Source organism: Anser brachyrhynchus (assembly GCF_964034855.1).
Source record: "Anser brachyrhynchus genome assembly, chromosome: 7".
Classification (NCBI taxonomy): Eukaryota; Metazoa; Chordata; class Aves; order Anseriformes; family Anatidae; genus Anser; species Anser brachyrhynchus.
The window spans coordinates 3,329,376-3,348,042 of NC_137701.1; the positions used below are offsets into that span (position 1 = coordinate 3,329,376).

Below are 18,667 nucleotides of genomic sequence, written 5' to 3' on the forward strand. Positions count from 1 at the left end.
GAGAAAAGCGCATATAGAAACTTCCTGTGACATACGTGTTTTACAGACAGAGTAAGTCAGCATTACCTATGCTGAGCACAAAGTATTCATATTATGATATTCTTGATAGTAAGTAAGGACTTTTTTTTTTTTAAACTGGGACTGATAGGTGCCTCTGAGGAAGGAAAAAAAAATTCCTGAAATTACTTTTAAAATAATACACAAATCTAAGAATTGTAAATTCTCGTACATACAGGAGTTATTACATTTGTTAGACTGTACTTTTAAGCATTATTTATTGGTTCTTATCAAAACACACAAAGCATGCCAGTAAATACTTCAGTTAAAAATAGGAGCATTTTTAATTTCCTAATAAGATAATGAAAAAACAAAATGTCACTTTCTAAAAGGAGTTGTAATGCCCAACAGTATATGGCAATGTGCACTGAAAGTGCTACTACCTTTGTATATATGGTTTCTAATGGTTGAATACCTCATCATTAAAGAGAAATAGCAAGGATTTCCTGTTCTTTGGCTAGATTGTTATGTATTATAGCTAGTACAGCATATGGCTTGTTTAAATCTCCCTACCATGTGTTTGAGTATGAGGGTATTTCTCGCTTCAGGATCAAAGCTTTGGTACTATTTTAGAAAATGAGACTGGAATTCCAACTAATGCTGCATTTTCTACAACTGGACAAAGCAAAAAATTCCTCACTGGTTCTTTGCCTGTCTTATTTTATCATAGGGACTTTTAAGTTTAAAACTCTGTGTCTTACAATGCTCTATGTACAGTTCATAGGTAACAGCCCTGAGTCAGAGGTCATTTGTAGGGATTTTCCAGCAGGCTAACTCCACTGCTGAGTTACCATCATTTATGCATTACTAGCATGAAAACATTCAAAACCTCTTCTTTAAAATTCACACAAACTATCTCACATTGCAACAGCTGCTTCATATCCCATTGAAATCCAAACATGACCACAGCAAAATGTTAGAAATTATACTAATTGTAACATTTTATTTGGACTGGTCAGCATAGGATTTATAATGCAGGGCACATCCATTCACTGCCAATGAAACTGAAAGATTTTTATTTATTATATTCTTTAGTTTGCCTACTTGTGTGGGGCAGAGGCAGGTGGTTAATACAGGTTTTAATACAACAGCTGTTGTGCGTAAGATCAACTGACTTCAAATTGCATGACATGGCACCTGAAAAACCTTAGGTCGTTGTGGTTTAGACATCAGAGTTAATTAAGAATGTTTCTGAAAGCACAGCTGAACGTATATATGTTTAGTTGGAGCACACGTCTCAGTGCTTAGCCTAAAAACAGGCAGCTGAATTCACTCATCTGCTAATTTAAAAGCTATGAAGGAATGCCTACTTACACAGCAGTGAATAGTACATACTTCTCAATTTTAGCTCTCATTTTGCTGGAGTTGGCAGGCCCCAAAAGGGCATCAAGCACTTTCTACTTGGAAGACAATCTCAGTGAAATAATAGCAAAGTTTAAATTCAACTTTCTGAAACTGAAAATACATTGCAACAGCTTAAAACAAGCCTCCCAAATGTCACCCCTTCAGTTGATTATCAGCTGGCAAATTGCTTTTCGTCAACTACAAAACCTGTGTGTAGCCTCGCTTAAATTTAACGTGCAGGCTACCTCACTGAGTACACCTGAGGCCTCCTTAATTGTTTGCAGAATGCAAGCTAGGACTTTCCAAGCTAGGACTTGGCTTAAAGTTTGGTGGTGTTGTCTCAGATTCTCCTTTACAGCAGGTACTGGGTGAGGCTTCCTCAAGACCACAGTTCTGCTGCTTAAGACAATGGACTGCATGTTGGGAGAAAAATACCTAATTACAGTTGCTTTGTGACATTTTGTTACATTCAGGTAAAGAATGACAGTTCCGTTTGAAGCCTCTAACGTTTCCATCGCATTTAAAGCGTCAAGAGGCCGCCATACTTCAAATAAAGCCGCTGATTCACAGATTCACAGATTTCTCTAGGTTGGAAGAGACCTCAAGATCATCGAGTCCAACCTCCGACCTAACACTAAGTACTCCACTAAACCATATCCCTAAGCTCTACATCTAAACGTCTCTTAAAGACCTCCAGGGATGGTGACTCCACCACCTCCCTGGGCAGCCCGTTCCAATGCTTAATAACCCTTTCGGTAAAGAAGTACTTCCTAACATCCAACCTAAAACTCCCCTGTCGCAACTTTCGCCCATTCCCCCTCGTCCTGTCACCAGGCACGTAGGAGAACAGACCAACCCCCACCTCTCTACAGCCTCCTTTCAGGTAACTGTAGAGAGCGATGAGGTCTCCCCTGAGCCTCCTCTTCTCCAGGCTGAACAAGCCCAGCTCCCTCAGCCGCTCCTCGTAAGACTTGTTCTCCAGACCCCTCACCAGCTTGGTCGCCCTTCTCTGGACTCGCTCGAGCACCTCCATGTCCTTCTTGTAGCGAGGGGCCCAAAACTGAACACAGTACTCGAGGTGCGGCCTCACCAGAGCCGAGTACAGGGGCAACCACGCAGTTCCCTTTGCTCGTAACTAACAAAACGCGGTATGTTTCATGGAGATGAAAGGCATCCAAGGAGCGAGGCGTCGCTTCAGAGCGCTGCGCGCCGCGGGAAACCTCCGGGCCGAGCAGAGCAGGCTCCGGGCTGCACCCTCTAGCTTCGGCAGCACTAGCCGGGGGCCTCACCCTGACAAAACCACCGCCAAAGCGAAGGCTTCAGCACCCGCTACTCGCAGCGTGCTCACCGCAGCGCCTCAGGAGAGCGGCCCCCGAGCCCGCGCGCGCACAAGAGGAGCAGGGGTGGGGGGCCGGGGCCGCGCGCCCCCTTCGCGCCGCCTCCAAGGCGCTCGCGGAGTGGCCGTTGGGAGCGGCCGTTGGGGCGCGCGCTGCTGCCGGGCAACAGCGTCCCCTCCACGCAGCTGCGCGCCTGCCCGCTCTCGTCGTGCGCGGAGATGGGCAGCGAGCAGGTAGGGGCTGAGGGGCACTTGGCTGCCGAAGGGGCCTGAGGGGTGGTTTTTCTGTTAAACTGGCTTTTAGCGTCCGGGTTTAAAAAACGGGCTTGAGGCAAGCTTCCGATTTTTTTTTTTTTCCTTATAAAGTACGAAGAGATTTTAATTTGTTCAGTCTATTTCTAGAACTGCAGAAACCTTAAATGCTGAAGATAAACTCCAATAGAAACGTTTAACTGTGTGTGTGGTTTTTCATCACTTTGCATTAACCAATATTAATTTGTATCGTTTCTCTGGTGGCCTGATTGGTTTGTAGTTGGTTAATTTAATTAGAAGGAAGAGTCTGCTCTGTTAAGTCATGTTCTGTTGTGTAAGACAATCCTGTTCTTTTGAGTTTGGTTGGTTGTTTTTTGTTTCTGACTTACTCGCTCAGATTTGTTTTCCTCTAAAGAAATGTCTGAAATATATTGAGTGAAATCCATAACTTCCTTCAGTGGATTAAAAGCTCACCAATTTTTCTCTTATTGGGTATTTTTCTTTTGCTGTGCATGTTAGTGGGTGTGTGTCAGATGCTCTTAGCTATTAGAGACAGTCCTCACTTCCAGGACTCTCTTTTTAGTCCATCTCGCTACCAGTATAAGTTTACTGTGGGTCGTTAAAAAATATTGGCTAATCTCATTACTGAATTTGTCATCACTAGCAGATTGGAGTTATAAACTGTGGTGCTGAATTTTGTTTTTCAGCAAAAGAAAATCGAAACAATCTGTGTAACGTTGCATATGAAGACAAGATAAAGTCTTGGTCATTTTTGTATCCCTGTTATTTATAAGAATACCCAGGTTTCTGTTATTTGTTGCTAACCAGGAATCTAAGGATTTGAGACTATAGACGTCATCACTGAGAGCAATAGCTAGTACTCCTCTGGAAGTTCAAAAGCATTTTCTCCTATACAAAAAGATCATTCTTCCTGTCCATGCCCTTGAGAGGACAGCCGATAGTGTTCCTATCTTGCTGTAGAATCTGGACTAGAGAAACAATGAGTTATAAATTTCAGTGCAGTTATGCAATGTGTGGAAAACAAAGAGAATGTCTGTACTTGAGATTCAGAAGCAGCAGAAGTGAATCCAGTTAGGGTCCAGCAGCTAGAAGGTTGTTGACAAACCAGGGTCCAGCAGACCGCTGGGATGGCTGGGAGGCTGCAGCTCTTAGGTATGCAAAGAGTCTGAGGGAACTTTTTTGTTCACCCTGAAGGTGTCCATTGTCTTCTGCTACCTGAACTATAGAGAAAGATGGTGCCAGATCCCTCTTGGTGCTGTGCACCACAAGATGAAGCAATGCTCTCAAGTGGTGGTGTGGAAAATGCTGACCGTGTATAGGGATGACATTCTTCACAAAGAGATGATTAAGCAGTGGAGGAATTTGCCCAGAGAGACAGTGCCTTTAGAGTTTTGTATTTCAATTGGACAAGGCCTGAACAATCTGACCTAACTTCTTGTAGTTAATAAATACTGATTTGAGCAGGAGAGGTCCTGTTCAGCCTATAATTAGAGGTCCCATCCAGCCTACTTTTTTTCTACAATTCTCTGATAGTGTGGTTGTATAAAGCCATATTCAAACTCCTCCAAACTCTGTCTGTAGGCTACACTGTGTCCTATAGGCTCATCAGCTTGGTAAGCGGCCATTTTATGATGCACTGCACGTTCACTATTAAGAGACACATTCCTGCTAGTATCACAAAAGACTGATAGCTGTCACACAATCTGTGGTATGGATTTTTTTTTTCTGTTCAATATGTTATATGACAGAGAAATAAATGGCTTCATATTTTCTCAGTAGATTTACAACTGCTCCAATTACCAGACAAATATCAGAGTTGTCATGTAGATCTTTCTGTATTGGTTATAATACTGGTGTTGGTTTTTTTTTTGTTTGTTTGTTTGTTTTTTGTCATTCTAGCCTACAAGACTGTTAGGACTGTTAGGGCTGGTAGAATTTCAATGATTGTGTGTGAAAAATCTTGCACGTGTACCCTGCCTAGCTGGAAGATAGATTGGTGAGAGCAGTAACTGATGTACTGAAAGAGATACGTGATTATTGTGGCAAAGTCTTAGTCACCTTTTCTGTGGTAGGCAAAAAACTAGATTAAAAATACCAGGATCTGCCTACTTGGTGTTTTGAGCACTCCTGTTCACCAGGCATTTTGATCTCTGTTCCAGGTGAATCCAGATGAGTTTAATATCTCATCTGGGGGTGGTGGAATTTTTGTTCTTTGAAAGAGTAGTACTGTTGATTTGGAAACAGGATATTTCTTTGCTGCGTGACTCCCACCTCTTACAGCTAGTGGTAGGCAAGGAGTTTTTCCCCATTGTGCTCAGGGGAACTTCCTGGAGTGGGAATGTGTTTGCTCCTCTTTCTCAAGTTGGACCATGTGTTTACACAGCAAGTCGGTTTATGAAGAGATTGCTAACAACTGATACGTATCTCTATACTTACTTTATCACTTTGTTAAATCCTGCTCTTTTGACAGAGGTTTTCTTTGGAGCCTGGTTTAATTTTTTTGTCTTGCTTCAGAATTGCAAAATTCATGTAAATACTTAAGTGCCTAAAACTTGGGGAGTTCTACGGCACAGCAACTGTACTGCAAATGGTATTAAACCCGGCTTGCTTAGGGGTAGCTCACGTATGTATGCACAAACCTCCTCTGCTTTTATCTTTTCTCCATTCCACAGCCTTTGCGTAAGAAACAAAGCAGGATGAGGATGGTAGTAGCATAAGTGCACAGTGTTACTGCAAGCGCGTCTGTATGAAAAGAGGTGGGGTGGGCAATGATGGGACATTGGTGGCAGGCTGAAACAAAGGACAAATAGAAGTATAGACAAAAGCACTCCTGGTAGCCAATTTTAAATAATTTTACAGCTAGTCTGTCTTGTTTGTTTTTAGTAAGCTGCTGTGCTAAAACATGATAGCCAGAATCCAGGGCATGGTCAGAGGGCAGTTTTGGACAGAGACTGCTTGGGAGGCGCTGAGGGGTCAGTGTTGTGGAAATGCAGAGAATCCTGGGCACTCCTAAATGGAAGTTTAGAAAAAAAGACCATTTTGTGTTTTTAAAAAATGTTGACTGATGAATCTGAATGAAAAACTGAATTGTATATCTATATTAGCTCATGGTATCTTTTAAGGCTTTAATGGAGATGTTGGCAAAAAGGTTACATAAATGCTTCCTAACATAAAACTCATTTTTTTCAGAGCTGTGATTTGTCAAAGGTATTTGAGAAAGTTAAATTTTACATGAAAACATGCTAGAAAGAGTAGGGAAATTATATGAAATTGTATGTATAAAATTATTGTAAGAGTTGAAAAATGGAATTATAGCAAGATTACAAATTCAAGTATTCCGGGAGCCTAATATTAGTACTAATTAATTTTATTTTTTTTCCCAAGGCTGGTCCAAGTGGCAAAGGGGAGTTGGCAAAGAGAACAGTGAATTTACTGCCACAGTTGTCTCAGGTGGTTTTCTTGGATTTTTTATAGCTTTAATTTTCAAGTATGTATCACAGCATGTTTACATAAAGACCATTCAGATGTATGCTGAAGTGGAATCATGTATATTCACTGTCTGCACTATATATCTGCATGCAGAGCATTACTGATATTTCAATATTTGGAAATACATTTCAATATTTTCAAAACTTTGAACATTTGAAAAAAATGTAGATATTTAAGTAAGGTATAAAACTAGAGAGTATAAGAACACTTACATGTAAGTCTAATATGCTCATTTCTTGTGAGCTGGATATTTTGAAGTTTAGGGCAACATATAAGTAGTAGTTTATTGTATGATTTTTATGCTGCCTTATTTCTGCTATATATTAATTTTTTATTATTATTAGTGATTTTTTTTACTATGTTTAAGGTGTTGTCAGTGTTAGAAAAACCTATGACAAATATAAAACTAAAATATAAAATATTTATTCCAGGCAAGATCTAAGCCACCATGGCAGCAGACTTGTCCTTTATTCCGTATGAGTAAAGAACAAGATGACGACGAATCAGAAGACTTTACTGTAAAAAATGAATATCCACCTGGTAAGATTAACAGAAGTTAGTTCTGCTAATGAAAATCTTTCAGAAACTTAGGTAAATGTGCAATACATTTTAACTTTTTTTTTTTTAACTTCAAAATGTACTTTCTGCAAGGAGAATATTTAAAGGCAAGATACAAGAGACTCAAGATACAGGATTCTAGAGCTGATGAAGCTGGACCATCAATTTCTAAATTGCAGAGCAGCAGTCATCTGAAAAAAAAGCAAGAACGTTTCAGAAGTGCTCTTGTTAACATTATGTTGTGAGTTTCCTTATCTTTGAATAATGTACTTTTCCTTTTTGATAAATGAATCAAATTTTTAAATAATTTTAAACGTTCTAAGATTATAAAACAAAAGAAAGTTTGTGAGTATGAACTACATCACTGACTTTAAAAGCTGAAACTTAGGAAGTGAAATACAAACTTGGTCAGATGCTTCAGTATTCTTTTTGAATCAGAATGTCTTGTGCTTGTTGTAAAATTTTGCCAGTTACTTTTTTTTTCAGAACGGACATATAGGGTGACTATGTATTATTTATGCCAGTAAAATGTATCTAAGAATGTGATGTATACTCTTCTGTTTATTTGTTTTGTTTTTGTGTCAGGCAGGAAGACCTTCCTGAAGAGCCCTGTGATGGAATCCAGACTCCAATATCAGATTCTTCTACACCAATAGAGAAAGATATTGTGGTAGCTAAAGACTGTTTTCAAGAATATTTAATGAAAAATAGTGCTAGCCATTTATTGTAAAAATTGACAAGATGATTGATACAATGACAGAATTGTGAAAACAAAAAAGCACTTAGCGCTAATTACGTTTATTTTTGCTAAATAAGCCCATATGTCAGTGAAACTTGCTCTAGCAATGGCTATCTGGTAGTGGACTTGACCAATGCAATCTTTTATCCTGCAGAAATACTACTATTACATTCACCATGGAATTGATACAAGAAATGTAGCCCCACTGGATGAATCGTGGCTAGATCGCATCTTAGCTTTAATTCCGCATCATCTGAAAGTGTTTGATGAACACATACATTCATTGACAGATGAAATGAAAGAAGACTATTTTCTGAGTGTAAAAAAGGCTATAGGTACATTTCTAGTATTTTATTCTTGTTTTATCCTAAGTTGCTAATACTCAGAAATGTTTGTTGTCAAGTTCTGGTCACGGCTGAGAGCAACCAATGTGGAAGAATTACATGAAGTGCTCTCCTAGATGTTGGAGGTGCATTTTAACAAAAATAATATAATGATTTTCTTACCCTTGTAAGGTTGAAAGCGAATGTTATTCAATATTTTTGATCTTTCAAAACTTAAAAAAAAAAAAAACACATTACTTTATTCTGCAAAGCCCTTTTTAATAGTATAACTTTCTACTAAATCTATTTTCATGTGTATCCAAGTAAAACCATTCATTTCAATGAGCTGTGCATTTTGGTAATCTTTATTCCTTTTATAAGCTTATTCTCATCTTGGTATTTTATTTTACTTTTTTTTTCTTTTACACTTTTTTCAGTTGACTTTGTTTTAAGAGATACCAGAGAAAAAGAAGACAAGAAGAAGGATTCTCTTCTACCTCATCGTGCAGAGTAAGAAAATATATTTATTCAAAAACATTGACAGGAGAACAGTGGGGTAGAACAGCATGGGTAAGGAATAGTCTTAGGTAGTGTTACTCCGTGTCAGCTGGAGCACTACACAAAACAGTAACAGTAAATAAGATTTAGTTATTAGTTATCTAAGTTCAAGTAATGATTATATAGCATCTCTGGAAAAACCCTGAAAAACATGTATCTACCTTGAATAATTGTTTGGAATTAATTTTGTTTTTGCAGTGGTTAACTAGTAAGAAATCTCCCATTTAACCCCACAGCATTTGAAAATGGGATATAGCAGGGCAAATCCTTGTGTATAACTTGCGTTGTAATCGATGGAACAATGCCTTCTTTTGCACTGATTTCACTGAAGCTTTGTATTGTTTACAGATTACTACATTCTTAGACCTGTATGTATTGAGCCAAAATGTAACAAATACAGACTTTTTGTCTCTCACAGCAGTTCACTAAAATGTAGTAAAACATTAATAGGTGCCTAGCTTTTTTGGCTGGGTTATCTAGCGTGTAGCAACCTCCATGTTCTAGTGGGCAGATGTGGCATTCCTTTAGAGTAAGAGACTATCTCCATTCCATTCACATTTGCCTTAAAATCTCTGCAGGCTACTGAAAGTGAGTATAGCACTACTCCCAGGGTCACACATCTGCCCAGCGTGGACCAGCCTAGTATCAACTTGTCTAGAACATATTTTATTTCTTACTGAGATTTGAAAGTAAAGAGGTACCTATTCCATAGATACAGGCTTGAACTGGTAAATAAGTTTGCCTTGTAGTGCATGAAATCTTACGAATACTGTAGAAACAGAATATGTCCGCTTAAATCAACCAGATTCTGCTTTGGGGGTAGTATTACTGTGTGATTTTAAAACCAGAAAAGGTTTTGTTGTAAATAATACTTCTGGCCTGTGGTTTGAGGTATAAGCTTTTAAATACCAAATGGCAGGCTTTAGAGTATGTAGGAGGGTGACTGTGACGCATATTACTTAGGCAATTTGCATCTTGAAAAGAGGAGTAATATGATAATAATTCATTGTTTTATATTCCCTGGGTAAGAGGCCATCCTACGATTTCTGACTTTGAAGATCTTTCATGTCTCCTAAGAACTGTTATTTTGTAGGACATCACATTAGTTTGTATGTAAGCTTATGTCACACACTTGCACACCAAACTCAAAGTATAAAATTATCCTACTAGAATAGTCATCAGTAAAACAGTTTTTATTCTGTTAACAGTACTTGAAGTATGATCTTTATTCTAAAGATATATTAGTTTTTTTAACCTAACTCCCTATAAACACTTTTTCTGTCTCCTATAGAATACAGATTTATTAAGAAATGGATTAAAGTTTTGTATCAGAATTTGAAGATGGAAAAAAAAACTGTTACAGACATGACTTATTTGTCAGGAATGTTTTTGATTTTCCCTTGGAACTGTGCTATTCTGTTGGAAATAAAGTGTTTCAGTATCTTGTGAACTGAGGTTACGTTTGTCTACATATGGAACTGTGGTCAGTTTCTTCCATCGTACTGTTTTCTCCTTCTAAGATGCATCATTTTTTATTTTTTCTATCAAAGTAAAATCTTGGAGAGGTGTAATGTCTGAATAAATTCTTAGATTAGTTTTTCATAAAACAGTATGAAAAATCATCATTACTGTTTGAGAACCTAATGGTATTCTCTCTCATGCACTCAGTGTTTGTCTAATTTTGGCACTTAATTCTTTTGGTGGGAATACGTGCTGGAGCATTCTCATTCCTGCCCTACCCTAATGCCAGGGTTGTTTTTGAATGAAAATTGCCAAAACAGTGTCAATAAAGCACTGCTTATGTGCAGTTTAGCACATGGTCAACCGAAACAGTTGAAGGAGGCTTGTCAAGAGGCTTGTATGGGGGAATAGCTAAGCTGTTAATTAGAAATTGCCCTAAGTGTGAGATAGTTGCTGATTTGCTCAGTGGTACTTCTGATTGTTTGCAGTAGCAGAAGCCAGAATTACTTTACTGGCAGAAGTTTAGGGTGCTACAGTTTTGCAGACGTCTAAGTGGCTAGTTTAACACTTTTTGGAGCCTTGTCTAAATTCCTTACGGTAATAACCAGGCTTTGCTTTAGAGAGCTTAATCTCTTTTTGTTCCTTGCTTGAGCCATTTACAGAGAGTGTCACATGCAGATCTAGAAAATGCCTCTCGATTCGTTGTCCAAGTTGGTGCTCAGTATGACAGAGCAGCGTTTCAGTCTCTAGTTGTGACTTAATTCATACAATCCTTTCAGGGCAGTATTATTTAGAAAGTTATTTCATGATGTGAATATGCAGAGGCCACTTAAAGAAGAAATGGAAGTTATTCATCTAGACCCAGAGTTCTCTGAGGTGGATTCTACATAATCACATCTCTACATAACTTATTCCTTTCATTGGAAACCCAGTGCCTGAGATTTGATGAGAGGTAGAAGGATCTGAGACAGGTTAAAATATAATTCTCCATTTCATATCTGAGTAATAACTCTTAAGAAGTTAGGAAGACATGGAGACAGTTACAAACAGTGCAGGGCATAACTTAATGGTTCTAGCTATACAAAATAAAATAATTCTGTCATTGGTTCCTGAATGGGGCTATGCAAAATATACTGAAAAACTGTAGTTACACTTGTATCATCTGAGTTACAACAAAAGAAATAAAGGTTGCAATATGTATTTCTCAAATTGAAATACTCAATATTTTAACAGTAAAATTCAACTGTCTGTGGAAAATGGCCAATTACCTTGTTCAACATTTTTTAAAAGAAATAAAAGTTAGGAGCATATAATTAAAACAAACAAACAAAAAAAACCCACCCACACCAAAATAGCATAATGCTTTTAAAAAGTTGAAAACAGACCCAGTGGGTTTATGAAAAGGCTCTATAATGATGACCTTTAACAAATTGAATATGTTTATAAACATAAACTCAACATAATGTAGAAAATTGTGTATTAATTAGTTGACTATATATTATATGATAATTTTATTACATTCTAAGGATAAAACATGGTATAAGATACCATGAATAAGTTACAGATCTCTTAAGACTTGGCCAGTGTTTCTATCTTATTATTATTTTTTATACAGTGGTCAATATTTGAAGATAGCATTATTAATATCTGAATAATCAACAGAAAGCTAGATTGATCTAATTTGTCTGGGATGGAAATTGATTATCTTAAATATACAAATATTTTTGTTCTTAGAACAGCTATGTTCATCCTGCTGTGGTTTTTTTGTTTGTCTTCTGTGTGTGCATGTGCGTGTGTTTTGTTTTGTTTTTAGACTAGAAGTAGTGCCAAAACCTTGGAATAAGTCTTTCACATCAGCATACAGTTACATGAAAGAAAATTTGCATGCAATAAATCCTTCAATGTTAGCTGTTCTGAACTTATGGGAGACTTCATTTAAGTAAGTGTTATCTATATTTCTTAGGTTTTCAGATGCTCAATGATTTCAGAATCTGTGCAGGGAAATAATGAATGATGATATCTTAAGATTTCCAAGTCACCATATCGAATCCGGGGCAACTACAATATATACATATGAGCACGGGTCATGGACATTACGATTTTGTTCAAAAAACATTTTCCCAAATATATTTGTCTGTGTGCACTCTGACTTTATGCTTTGAAGAGTTTCTGCCAACTTTCTCTCTATAGAGGTCAAACTTGCTTGTCTGTACCTACCTAGAAATCACATGGAATGATTTTCAAAAATTAATGTCACATTTGCCATCTTCATTTCCTTTTGTATGTAGGCAGTTTTAAGCAAGAAGCCACACGTGGAATTTGGATTGTTTAGGAATTTTGTACTTCAGAAGCATTCAGAAGTTTTAATGCTTAATGTTATATGTAATGACTAACATATACATGTTACTCAAACATATGCACAAACTCTGATTCTGAAAATGCTTATTAATATACTCAAATGTAGTAATTACTACTTCAATTTAAGATCATTTGTACAGACAGTACTGCAGTACTTACATGTGGGGCTTCTGAAAAAATAGAAATAATAATAATAATGATCTCTGAGAATAAAATTATATGTAAGTGTTTAAAATAACATTGTTTGAAATGTGAAATACAAAAAAAGTTTTATGGTAAAAAGATAATAAATAACAGGGTACTATAAATATGCTCCTAAAATATTCATGTTAATTTCTGTTTCAGAAATTTACGCCTTCTTGATACGGAAATATTTCACAATAAACAGGAAGCTGAGGAACTCTCATTTTTCCAGATTAAAGTCATCCAGGAAATAGGAAAATCCAAAGCTATTCTATCTAGGAAGTATGATCCAGTGTATCTATATTTTTTAAGTTACAGGGAAATGTATTTCTTCATGTGTTTTTGAAAATCTGAACTTTGTAGAGAGAGAAAGAATGACCCTTTTTAATAATACGTATTTAAAAAAAGAGATGTGGTGTTATGAAATGCTTTGAGACCTATGTCTGAAAAGTGCTTTGTAAATATTGAGCTTATTATCATAATTTGTGCAGTTTTCTGATTCTGAATTTTGGTGTGATGTATTTTGCTTGCTGCTTATAGGGATTTTACCAATATATGCATTTTAGTCTGTTATGAGAAACACTTTTATTCTGAGGACTTGTCATCTAATTGGTCTGCTTCAAAGGATTTTTGGAGCTATTTTAGATTAGTGAAGGTCTGCTTTTTAAAGTTTCTCCAATTTTGTTTCCAGTTTTCAAGGAAAAAATGAAAACGGCTAAAACAGGCCATTGGAAACAGCTAAAATAGTGAATGCTGAAGCAACAAATGAGCAAATGAGAAAGTATAATGTTGCTGCTATCAACAGTTCATGACATATTAGAAAGTAAATTGTGATAGAACTTTTTATGCAATAAAACTTGCCCCATCCCTGCCTCACACAAAGAAGTGCCTCGTATCGATAGAAGTAATTCAGATTAACCTAGTATTGGACTAGTAACAGTACCTATGTACAATATCTACTGGTGATTTTGTTATTTCAGTTTTTAGCCATTTATGAAATGAGAGTCATCTAAAGAGTGTTCTGTTAATGAGATTCATTGACATTAGAGATTATCACTAAGTTTAAAAAAAAAATGTTTGTGTATCGTAATACCTGTATATCCATATTTTAAACAAAAGAAAGGCAGTTTTCTTGGCAGTGTGCTCAATATGCTGCAGTTAAATTTTCAAACAAAGTGTCAAAATTACTAGGGTTTGTTTTGCTTTTTTAGGTATTTTGTGGCACTGCTGAATTGTTTGTATGTATCTGATCTTTCTTTAACCAATAATGATTGTTTTCTGCAGTTATTTATTACTGCTTTTTTACTATTTTGGATTTTATTTAAATAAGAAAACTATTGAAACTATTATATTCCCTAATAATTTTTTTCCTTGTCATTCTATGGAATTGTTTTTTTTTGTTTTTATTTTTTCATTTCTGGCCTTGAAGATATCTTTTTGTTCTTAACTGAAATCTGCCCATCTCTGTGCTTTCTTCCTTCCCGTTTCCCTCCAGTACCAGAGCTAATTTCATTTTCACTAAGGGTGACTGGGCAGAATTCCCCATGGAATGCTTTCACATTTTAACATCTACTGAGGTTACAAGGCTTGCATAAGGTACTGCATAGCCCCTGGGACTACACTGCCTGTGAAGCCTTTCTGTTTTCTGTTTACCTGAGAAATAGAAGACGAAAGCAATTTACCAATTTAATCTTAATAGATAAAATAAAACATATAAAAACATATTTTAAATATGGTTCCATAATAGTAGATAATATTTTCAGAGACGTTTCCTTTGAATGTAAAGATACTACTGTATGAGCTAATTAAATTAAAGTAGTTTCCCAAGTATACTGCAACATATTTTGAATGCATGCAGTACGTACCTGTACAGCAATTAACTTAAAACTACAGGTTTATACATGATAATCACTTGAAAAACTTAGCAATATTGTATTCTTTTAAGGTGGCTTCCAGAAGTACAGAAAATCTTTTACCAAGGTAATAAAAGAAAACAAATACCCAGCAATGCCAGCACTGCTAAATTAGAGTCTTTCTTCAGTTGTGCTGCCACTTTAATGACTCATCAACTGCAACATTTACTTGTACATTCTATTCAGGACTTTACAGATTTAATTGTTCAATCTGCAGTAAGTAGTCTTTCATATTCATACTAGAAACATTGCTTATCTATGTACCCACATTTTTTTTTCCTGTTTATTTCAGTTGTGGGGAAAAAAAAAGGCATGAACTCTGGTTGCCTTCTTGGGGAAAAAAAGATACAAGTATTTTAGAAATGCATTGTTTATTAAATGGAGTTTAAAAAACAAACACTTAAGTCAGAAAGGAAATACTGGCATTTTAAATCTGGTAACACGCAGTAACACCACAGTTAGTTAGACTTACAATAGGAATTCATTAGTATAAAAGCCGCAGGCATCTTGCACAGTTCTACTGCAAGAACTATAGAGGTATGTCTATAATCCCCATCTGTGAAAAAGGTTTATCTTCTCTCTACTATTAGTAGGTACCTATTACATGCTTTGGCAGACTAGTTCTTGGGCAAAAAAACTAAGCAACAAGAGAGTGTTTCTTTCGCACTCACACCATGTCTATTGTGGAGATAAATATTTCCCCTTAATATTTGATGTTTTGGAGTGTAACTGGATCTTTGTTTAGCTTTTGTTAATAAAGCCTCGCCCTCAAATATTCACAGAACTCTGGCTCCAAATATCGAGGAAAAAATATGCAGAGAATCTAAGGAAGTAAGGAATCATACTGTGGAAGTATATGTTTTCATTCCTCCTTCATACATTCCTACACTTGTGGGGGTTGCTAATGTAAAGCAACTCTGTGTTGGTCTGTGCAAACAACTTCATAAAAGTTTTTGACTGGTGTAAGGAGGATGCCTCTTGTGTCAACTAAAAATGATATTGTATTTCATCTTAATATCCATTTTACATTAATTTTATCAGAGGTATTTCCAATTTGCACAAGTATTTTTACTGAGATTAATATTTGTCATATGCAGTTAAAATCTTGACAATTCAAGATGCATATGCTGGAGTAATTCTTAATGATCCTTTGATACTTTCTACATGATTTAGGTTAACTAATATTTTACTGCTTTTATTTTTTTTGTTAGAAATCAGTCCGAGCCTACAAACACCCAGGTTTCATACTGAGGGTAACCCTTGAGAATGACCGTATTAAATTTGAACGTGACTTTAACGACTATGAGGATATGTTACTGAATGTCTATACCGTTATGATTAATGCTGTCAGTGATATACCAAGAATTGAGACCAAATTATTCTCTAAGTGGGTAAGAAATTACAATCCTCATGGTTTTTGTTTTGTTAATATACTGTTGCTACATTTACTTTGTGGGTATTTTAATGAATAGTTTTACTGTCAGAGCTCATAGTAATATGGTAATATCCTTTCAGGATATTTGGAACATTTTGAAATAATTTTATTATCAGAAGGCCCAATCACTATTTTCTAAGCAAATAAAAAGCCATCAGCTATTTTCCAACAGCAGCTATTACAAATGTATTATATACTACAAAAAAAAAAAAGATGCATTCAAATTATAAAGATATTTTTGCAGGATTCTGGAAATATCTCCTATTTTGACACTGGAAGGTATTGTCATTTTAAATATAGAATCTCTTGAGTAGACTATATTAAAAACAAACAAACAAAAAAAACCATAATTTTACAGCAGTTTCAATTTTACCTGTTTTGTGCATTTAACCAGATTAAAGTGTTAGGTCAAACAGGAAACAATCCAGGTTAAGTAAAAAAACATTTTGTGAAATAATTTAAAATTATATTTTTTTAATCTATTTGCTTTGGAATTGTATATTGTTTTCAGTGTAGGAACCTTACTTTCTAGTTTAGAGAGAGTGAAAGGAACCGTACCTGTGGTGCATCTTGACCATTTCCCAGAGAGCTATGGAAGGTGAACATTTCTATCGAAGGAATATCATTTGGAGATTCTGTTGCCTTTTCTACTTAGCACCAACTTTAATTTTAAATAAAGATACCAACCCTCAACATTTCTGTTAATATGCTTAAAAGCATAACCAACCAAGCAAAAATCTGAATAGCAGTGCTATTCTTTATAAAAGCACTAATCAATAAGCTGTGAAAAGATGAATGGAAAGAAACATCTCAAACATGTTTAAATGCACAGGAGCAAGGCTTTATAGCTTCTGAGTGTTTGCAGGAAAGTGTTTTCCATAGTTCTAACCTGGAAAAATAAAGTCAATGTTGACTAAAATTGTTGATGCATTTGTTTGGGCTGGACTAGTATGTAAAATTGTGAGTTTCTGGATGAAGCAGCACTTACTTCTTGCTTGTTAGAGGCAGAGTTCCATAACCTAGGATTCAAAAAAATTGGGAGTAGCATTTAAATTACTGTGTATAAAAAATATAATTTGTAGTCAAACTTTAATTAGAAAGACTTTAAAGTAACATTTAATTGATTTTTCTTCTATCCTGTTAATCTTCCAAATATAGCTGATCTGCAAAAATATAACTTGAAGTAACTTGAAAATGTGGTATATTTGTGTTTGTTTATTTTCCCCAAAGCCGAAAGCTGAGTCTCCATCAAGTGTTTTGAAACCTGTTATACTAGATGAGATCTTGGACAAACATAAGAAAATGATCAGAGAAGAAATTATCAAAGAAAGCATTGCACCTGTCAAACATCTCAAGCTGTATGATAAGTATAGCTTCCTGATAAACAAACAAGCTGAACAAGATATTGATCAATTCCTGACCGAGGAACATACCTTTGAAGAAATGAAAGGGGAAATTATAAAATACCAGAAACTCAGTAAGGAAATAAAATATACTTCTAGGAAGGTAAATTATAATAATATTCATAAAGAGATATGGACATAATTTTAACACTGATCTTGTACTAAGAATGTCAAATTTGATAATAATTAGGTGTGAGATAATTAAAGTGAAATAAATTAGTCTTTTCACAAAAATATTTTTTTCATGAGTTAGTATTTCTGGGGTGTACTAGCCCTACTTCAGTGAGACATAGTTCTTTTTACTAGGTGTTCTTAGGGGACTTGTAAAGGCATTCAGAGTATGTTCCTCCTGGATGTGAAGGCACAAAAGAAAGAGTGGGTCTGATCCCAACCCAAATTCCTTCCAAGCGTCAAAGGCAGATAGAGGATCCTTAACGTGATCCACTTCTTTTTTGTCTCTATAAGGAGACAAAAAACAGGTGGCAAGAATGCTTTGCTCTCACATTCAGAAAAACAATTCGAAGTTTTAAGTGGTTTTCTGTAAACTGTTTCTCTTCTAGCATTCAGTGCTGACCTCTGTTCTGGAAAAACTAGTACTTAAAGGCTTGTCATGATGGTTTCTGTGTATGGAAGTCAAGCTCACTTGCTCACTAGTCAAAGAAAGCCTTGGATTCTGAGACTCCCTGGGAGGCAAAGTCCCCTTTTAATCCTGAGAAATGTCACATATCCATGTGTTTCCAAGAGAAAAGCAAGATTACATTTTGGATGCATCTCAAACTCTGTAATTTCACCAGACAATATTCCTCTTACAGAGAATAGATGCCCTTCTTATATGAGGCTATAGATTGTCAAGATTGAAAGCAATAGAAGTAAAATTTATATAAACTTTGACATGCACATACAGAAGAACTGTTATTCATAACTATATATTCTTTTCTTTCTTTTCTTCATTGGAAAGTTTTAAGAGCATTTTTTGATTTGACTAAATTCCTAGGTGAGGTCCCTGACATTCTGCTTAAGATAGTGAAGGAAAATAGGTACAAGCTGTTCAACATTCTGCTAACTTAAATTTGTGTTGCAGTATCTCCGTCTAGGAATGTTTGAGCTGCATTGTGATGAATTAATAAATGCTTTGGTAAAGCAAGCAGATAATATTTGTGAAAAAGTTATTGCAAAAATGTTCAAAGATCATCAAGACATAAGTGTGAGGTAACTGTCAAACTGAAAACATGTCAAT

At 35.9% G+C, this 18,667-nt stretch overlaps 1 protein-coding gene and 1 long non-coding RNA gene across 21 annotated transcripts in view; one reads left to right on the forward strand and one right to left on the reverse strand.

Annotated features, from left to right (window-relative positions):
* Positions 1–46: 46 nt before the first annotated feature.
* On the reverse strand, positions 47–2,618 carry LOC308198151. The gene is made up of 2 exons (XR_013953659.1): positions 2,505–2,618; positions 47–1,960 (listed from the first exon to the last, which is right to left on the reverse strand). It is a non-coding gene; the product is annotated as an uncharacterized lncRNA (long non-coding RNA).
* Positions 2,619–2,838: 220 nt separating this feature from the next.
* The window catches only part of DNAH7 (dynein axonemal heavy chain 7), a 118,570-nt gene continuing 102,741 nt past the window's right edge, over positions 2,839–18,667 (forward strand). For 15 of the 20 annotated variants that reach the window (XR_013953647.1, XM_080599851.1, XM_080599864.1 and 12 more), the window contains exons 1-13: positions 2,839–2,971; positions 6,395–6,460; positions 6,931–7,039; positions 7,151–7,298; positions 7,643–7,727; positions 7,951–8,131; positions 8,557–8,629; positions 11,952–12,077; positions 12,842–12,961; positions 14,625–14,808; positions 15,804–15,983; positions 17,258–17,533; positions 18,512–18,639. Coding sequence is in view for 18 of the 20 variants with exons in the window: in XM_080599851.1 (XP_080455977.1) it covers positions 2,957–2,971; positions 6,395–6,460; positions 6,931–7,039; positions 7,151–7,298; positions 7,643–7,727; positions 7,951–8,131; positions 8,557–8,629; positions 11,952–12,077; positions 12,842–12,961; positions 14,625–14,808; positions 15,804–15,983; positions 17,258–17,533; positions 18,512–18,639 (1,691 nt within the window). In the remaining 2 variants the exon portion in view is untranslated. Of the gene's footprint in view, positions 2,972–2,993; positions 3,069–3,171; positions 3,194–6,394; positions 6,461–6,930; positions 7,040–7,150; positions 7,299–7,642; positions 7,728–7,950; positions 8,132–8,556; positions 8,630–11,951; positions 12,078–12,841; positions 12,962–14,175; positions 14,276–14,624; positions 14,809–15,803; positions 15,984–17,257; positions 17,534–18,511; positions 18,640–18,667 lie in introns of those variants that run through there. The other 5 variants (XM_080599860.1, XM_080599866.1, XM_080599867.1 and 2 more) reach the window with 5 other exon arrangements.